Genomic DNA, 7,380 nt, shown 5'->3' on the forward strand with positions numbered 1-7,380 from the left:
GAAGTATTGCGCTTTGTTCTTCCAGAAACACAGGAACGTATTGACAGTGTAAGAAATTTAATCACCAGTCTAGATAATCAAATCGCCCGCACCGAAAGGCTCATTAACCAAGTGCAAATAAGTAAATCGGTCACCGTAAGAGAGGAACTTGAATCCTTAAAAAGTACGGTCGAAGCAAAGAAAGAGCAACGTGATTTGTTTATGCGACAGATTGAACAATGGCTCTTACTTCTGGAGAACGATCAGCGCTGTGGTGTAAGAGGCAAAGGGAAAACGAGACCAAACACGAGGAGTACAAAAGGAAAGAAAGGGAAAGATACAAAAAAAGAAAAGCGCTCGGGCAACTAAAACCAATTAAAGATCTAACAAAAAGAGAAAAACGTCAAAAGCGTCGGAATTGGAAAACACACGCCAAGAACAAAAGAGATAAAAAAAAGTATTAAAACTGCCTTAGCATCTATCTGCACGCCACCAAACTCACCCGAAGGGTTGCAACCAATTCCACCACAACAACAACAGCAACAATGTAATAAAGTTAGGGGGCGACGAAAGAAGAATTTGAATCGATCTAGAGCGTATAGAGCACAGTTCAGGTTGAAAATAGAACTAAACAAAGAGCGACGCTTGAAAAATAATTATAAAACTAGTTACTATAGGCTGATTAGGTCCCAGAAAAAGGATGACGTAGAAGAAACTGTTAAAAATATCATGTCATCTCAGAAAACAATGAAATCAACATTGACACTTTACTGTCTCCTTGTCAATAACTTGCGAACAAAATATGCTTCATCCAACCGCAAAACAAAACAAATAATGAAAAGTCTTGTATTTAGAGAGTCTATGCTGAGGAAATATAAAGTGAAAAGTTATACGGGCAAAGCAACAGGGATTTCTATGAGAGAAATAAGAACAAGAGAGAGCAATTTCAGACTCAAGCAATTAGCTATAAGGATAACTATTGAAAGTTTCTTTACAAGAGATGACAACTCCAGATTTAAGGCAGGTAAAAAGTCCACTAGAACAAAAAGAAAGAGAAAAATGCAAGTAAGATTACTCAATGACACTATTGCCAACCTTCACCAAAAATACCTTTTTGAAAATAAATAAAAAATTAGTTACAGCCTATTTGCACGCTTGAAACCGTTTTGGGTTATTCAAGCAAGCGAAAAAGATCGACAAACGTGTCTTTGTAAAGTCCATGAAAACCTTTTAATGAAATTAAACAAGCTCAACTTTGAAAAAGCTATTAAACACAGGGATCTGAGAAAACTTATAAAGGACATAACTTGTAATGATCGGCAAAAATCATGTATGTACCGAACCTGCGATAGATGCAAAGACAACAAAATCAAGACATGCACTGACAACGCCAACATTAACTCTGGAAAAATAGTAACTTGGAAGATCTGGAAGTCAAGACGAATCGAGAGAAAGGATCCAAAAAATGATACAGGAATCTCAAAGACGAACATTACAGTTAGAGAACCAGAAACTGGAACGATTTCAACATTGGTTGACGAATTGCAAACAGACATTGAACGTTTAGCAAGGCATGAATTTAATATTGCACACCAGTATATCACACTAAAGAAATTGAAAGAAACATGCAAAGATGACGAGTTAATAATGCACGTAGATTTCTCAGAAAACTATCAATCAAAATTAACAGAAGAAATCCAAAGCATGCATTTTGGCGGGTCAAAACGGCAAATTTCTATACACACAGGAGTTGCATATGTCCACAACAAAACTATTTCGTTTGCCACGATTTCAGACATACTTAGTCATGCCCCTCCCACAATATGGGCCCACCTTCAACCAATCATTTTGAATTTGAAAGACACATATCCAAGGCTTAAGAAATTACACATGATTTCGGACGGACCAACCACTCAGTATCGCTGTAAAACAATTTTTTATCTGTTTGCAACAAAACTCTTTGACCTTGGCTTCTCGGAAGGTGGTTCCTGGAACTTCATGGAGGCGGGGCACGGTAAAGGGGCCCCGGATGGTGTGGGGGCTGCACTGAAAAGAAACGCGGACGCGCCTTTCAACACACATAACCGTGACGTCATCTGCGCAGCTGACCTCGTCGATGGTAAACTGCAATACTTATAATAAATAAACGAACGACCTGCACTGTCATTAAGACGTCCATTAAGTTCTTTAATTTAAATGTTCACTTTTAATGACAATTTATTCTAATTCACATATAATTATATGTCCATACCAATACAATTACTATTGTAGTAAACATTAACTAAAACGAATATTAAATATTATGAACAAAATGAATTGAAAAATAACTATGACTTAAAAACCTTATTGTTAATGGGTAAGAATTATTTAATGTATTACTTTAAATCTTCTTTTCAATTACTTGACGTTTCAGTTAAATATTGTGCTAAGATGAATAATAATCATATTATTCTTAAGTCTTAAGATATATGCATTGTATGCACAGTTGTTGCGTTTACTACAATGTATTTGTCTGTAATATAGGATTACAGCTGCAAAAAAGTACCATTCTTGCAGTCGAAGTGAAAGAAAACGATGTAATATTACAAGAGCAAACCATTCCGTTAGCTGTCAGCCCAGTTCCACAAACTATGAAGCTACACCAGGTATTAAAACTATGATTTAATATTTGATATTTTAAGTACTTAGCTTACATTCATGCATATACACTTTTATGTATTTCTAGGTCTTTATAATATATTTGTAAAATATAAATGATAAAATATAACACAATCATATTATGATTTTATCGCATGTTAAAATTTGCCTACAAGTTAGTTTAAAATAACATATTATTATAAAAACACGAGCATGCATGTTTACAGATTACTTGCAAAGAGAAAGGAGTTGTATCATCCAGGGTCCTGAGCTGTTTCTGTTCAGAGAATTGTTCCTGTTACGATCCTGTCACTACAAGATTTGATGTCAATGTAATCACAAAAAATATCTTTGTTAACTTTATACAGCGACTACTTATTTAAAAAACATGTATTGTTTAAAGATGCAAATGTTGGTCTGTCATGAAATTGTGCTAATAATACCTTGTTAGTAAAATTATCAAGCTAAATGTATATGGTACAGTTACTACCTTGCAGATGCATGAAAGTTCAATGACAGAGGGTACAACAGTGTCCATGCTTCCGGAGTCAGTGTCGAATAAGGTACCTTATCAATATGAAGTTCACATACATATATTCTCGCGAGTCCGGTACTTAAAATAGCATACCCAGTACACTACATGTTTAATAAAAATTCAATATATTTTTTATTGAAAACCTATCACCACCAATTAATGCGCATTTGATAATGGCATACATTAAGGGTATAGATATAAGATTTATATTATTTTCATTGAATAACTTAAATTTTCAATCATTTATAAACAGGATAGTGTGCTGGTCGTTCCTGTGTCTTTGGACGAATCTCTCATCGACCGTTTTTGTGTTGTGGATTATGACGGCCGTCAACACACATAACCGTGACGTCATCTGCGCAGCTGACCTCGTCGATGGTAAACTGCAATACTTATAATAAATAAACGAACGACCTGCACTGTCATTAAGACGTCCATTAAGTTCTTTAATTTAAATGTTCACTTTTAATGACAATTTATTCTTATTCACATATAATTATATATCCATACCAATACAATTACTATTGTAGTAAACATTAACTAAAACGAATATTAAATATTATGAACAAAATGAATTGAAAAATAACTATGACTTAAAAACCTTATTGTTAATGGGTAAGAATTATTTAATGTATTACTTTAAATCTTCTTTTCAATTACTTGACGTTTCAGTTAAATATTGTGCTAAGATGAATAATAATCATATTATTCTTAAGTCTTAAGATATATGCATTGTATGCACAGTTGTTGCGTTTACTACAATGTATTTGTCTGTATTATAGGATTACAGCTGCAAAAAAGTACCATTCTTGCAGTCGAAGTGAAAGAAAACGATGTAATATTACAAGAGCAAACCATTCCGTTCGCTGTCAGCCCAGTTCCACAAACTATGAAGCTACACCAGGTATTAAAACTATGATTTAATATTTGATATTTTAAGTACTTAACTTACATTCATGCATATACACTTTTATGTATTTCTAGGTCTTTATAATATATTTGTAAAATATAAATGATAAAATATAACACAATCATATTATGATTTTATCGCATGTTAAAATTTGCCTACAAGTTAGTTTAAGATAACATATTATTATAAAAACACGAGCATGCATGTTTACAGATTACTTGCAAAGAGAAAGGAGTTGTATCATCCAGGGTCCTGAGCTGTTTCTGTTCAGAGAATTGTTCCTGTTACGATCCTGTCACTACAAGATTTGATGTCAATGTAATCACAAAAATATCTTTGTTAACTTTATACAGCGACTACTTATTTAAAAAAACATGTATTGTTTAAAGATGCAAATGTTGGTCTGTCATGAAATTGTGCTAATAATACCTTGTTAGTAAAATTATCAAGCTAAATGTATATGGTACAGTTACTACCTTGCAGATGCATGAAAGTTCAATGACAGAGGGTACAACAGTGTCCATGCTTCCGGAGTCAGTGTCGAATAAGGTACCTTATCAATATGAAGTTCACATACATATATTCTCGCGAGTCCGGTACTTAAAATAGCATACCCAGTACACTACATGTTTAATAAAAATTCAATATAATTTTTATTGAAAACCTATCACCAACAATTAATGCGCATTTGATAATGGCATACATTAAGGGTATAGATATAAGATTTATATTATTTTCATTGAATAACTTAAATTTTCAATCATTTATAAACAGGATAGTGTGCTGGTCGTTCCTGTGTCTTTGGACGAATCTCTCATCGACCGTTTTTGTGTTGTGGATTATGACGGCCGTCAACACACATAACCGTGACGTCATCTGCGCAGCTGACCTCGTCGATGGTAAACTGCAATACTTATAATAAATAAACGAACGACCTGCACTGTCATTAAGACGTCCATTAAGTTCTTTAATTTAAATGTTCACTTTTAATGACAATTTATTCTTATTCACATATAATTATATATCCATACCAATACAATTACTATTGTAGTAAACATTAACTAAAACGAATATTAAATATTATGAACAAAATGAATTGAAAAATAACTATGACTTAAAAACCTTATTGTTAATGGGTAAGAATTATTTAATGTATTACTTTAAATCTTCTTTTCAATTACTTGACGTTTCAGTTAAATATTGTGCTAAGATGAATAATAATCATATTATTCTTAAGTCTTAAGATATATGCATTGTATGCACAGTTGTTGCGTTTACTACAATGTATTTGTCTGTATTATAGGATTACAGCTGCAAAAAAAGTACCATTCTTGCAGTCGAAGTGAAAGAAAACGATGTAATATTACAAGAGCAAACCATTCCGTTAGCTGTCAGCCCAGTTCCACAAACTATGAAGCTACACCAGGTATTAAAACTACGATTTAATATTTGATATTTTAAGTACTTAACTTACATTCATGCATATACACTTTTATGTATTTCTAGGTCTTTATAATATATTTGTAAAATATAAATGATAAAATATAACACAATCATATTATGATTTTATCGCATGTTAAAATTTGCCTACAAGATGTTTAAAAAAACATATTATTATAAAAACACGAGCATGCATGTTTACAGATTACTTGCAAAGAGAAAGGAGTTGTATCATCCAGGGTCCTGAGCTGTTTCTGTTCAGAGAATTGTTCCTGTTACGATCCTGTCACTACAAGATTTGATGTCAATGTAATCACAAAAATATCTTTGTTAACTTTATACAGCGACTACTTATTTAAAAAACATGTATTGTTTAAAGATGCAAATGTTGGTCTGTCATGAAATTGTGCTAATAATACCTTGTTAGTAAAATTATCAAGCTAAATGTATATGGTACAGTTACTACATTGCAGATGCATGAAAGTTCAATGACAGAGGGTACAACAGTGTCCATGCTTCCGGAGTCAGTGTCGAATAAGGTACCTTATCAATATGAAGTTCACATACATATATTCTCGCGAGTCCGGTACTTAAAATAGCATACCCAGTACACTACATGTTTAATAAAAATTCAATATAATTTTTATTGAAAACCTATCACCACCAATTAATGCGCATTTGATAATGGCATACATTAAGGGTATAGATATAAGATTTATATTATTTTCATTGAATAACTTAAATTTTCAATCATTTATAAACAGGATAGTGTGCTGGTCGTTCCTGTGTCTTTGGACGAATCTCTCATCGACCGTTTTTGTGTTGTGGATTATGACGGCCGTCAATATCCAGGGAAAATCGTCGATGTCGATGACAACAATATTGAAGTTTCCGCCATGCATTGTATTGGTGACAACAGATTTTTTTGGCCTCTTACCCGAGATGTTATTTGGTATGAGGGAGTTAAAGTGGTCACCTTGCTCAATAATGAACCAAGCCTTGTAACCACAAGGCACCGTGCTATTGACAAGACTGTTTGGGAAGCAATAGTGAAAAAGATGGAACTTTAATACATGTATATGTTATACGTACAATGTAGTTTTGAATACGAGTTTCCCGCTCACATGGAAGCGGTTATTTTTGGTTTTAAACATGGCATTTAATCGTTTGTGTTCAGAGTTAATGTGTTTAAATCGTCAATGTCACAGACTTACATTAATGCCAAGAGAATGCTGCGTCTACCTACATTGATAAATCCCATTATATTAAGACATGAGTTTAATTGTATATACATATGTTGTGTAAAATCGTTATTGAAATGGGAAGTTGAGCATTGTTTATTTGTTATTTTATTGTTCTTTAATGTTCAAATTTTATGCAAAATAAAAATGTGAACACAAGTTTAAATCTTCCCATAATCTCATGTGTATTGCCATAAAGATTTCTAATTAAAAATTATGCCACTTACCTGTTATTACCGAAACAGTATGTCATTACCACAACGATGCTGTTTTTTGATAATTATATTGCAAACAATTCGATTGCTCACCTTACAATTAAGTATTCTTGTTAAACAAGGAAAATGACATTAGTAATGATAAACCTAATAGCACTAGCATAGATGATAGTTTAAAAAAAATACAATTTGTTAACAATCTTGTTGCGGTAATGACTTCCGTAAAATAAGCATTGTCTGTTTATTAAATATAACGAACTATCAAATAAAACAAATGAATCTGGTCTAATTCATAGGCATAAAGACCATTTGTAAAGCCTGATTTGTATTAGTGTACATTTTAAAGATATTATCTTTGATTATATTGGCGTTGCGGTAATGACTTCAATCTTTGGGTCATATTGTTTCAAACACACTGTGATG

At 32.7% G+C, this 7,380-nt stretch overlaps 1 protein-coding gene across 1 annotated transcript; it reads left to right on the top strand.

Annotated features, from left to right (window-relative positions):
• The first annotated feature begins 218 nt into the window (after nt 1–218).
• Nucleotides 219–6,571, top strand: LOC128215441 (uncharacterized). The gene is made up of 11 exons (XM_052922128.1): nt 219–394; nt 1,653–2,098; nt 2,503–2,624; nt 2,844–2,948; nt 3,114–3,163; nt 3,405–3,529; nt 3,934–4,055; nt 4,545–4,610; nt 5,365–5,487; nt 5,975–6,040; nt 6,266–6,571. The coding sequence occupies exons 1-11, from the start codon at nt 219–221 to the stop codon at nt 6,569–6,571; spliced, it is 1,707 nt and encodes a 568-aa protein (XP_052778088.1).
• The last annotated feature ends 809 nt before the right edge of the window (nt 6,572–7,380 follow it).

The sequence above is a fragment of the Mya arenaria genome, chromosome 13 (genome assembly GCF_026914265.1).
Source record: "Mya arenaria isolate MELC-2E11 chromosome 13, ASM2691426v1".
NCBI classification, from domain to species: Eukaryota; Metazoa; Mollusca; class Bivalvia; order Myida; family Myidae; genus Mya; species Mya arenaria.

Coding starts and splice junctions, on each gene's coding strand:
- LOC128215441 (XM_052922128.1), top strand. CDS start 219: ATGGCTCTTACTTCTGGAGAACGATCAGCGCTGTGGTGTAAGAGGCAA. Junction 2,949..3,113: donor CTACAAGATTTGATGTCAAT/GTAATCACAAAA, acceptor ACTACCTTGCAG/ATGCATGAAAGTTCAATGAC. Junction 4,056..4,544: donor AAACTATGAAGCTACACCAG/GTATTAAAACTA, acceptor ACTACCTTGCAG/ATGCATGAAAGTTCAATGAC.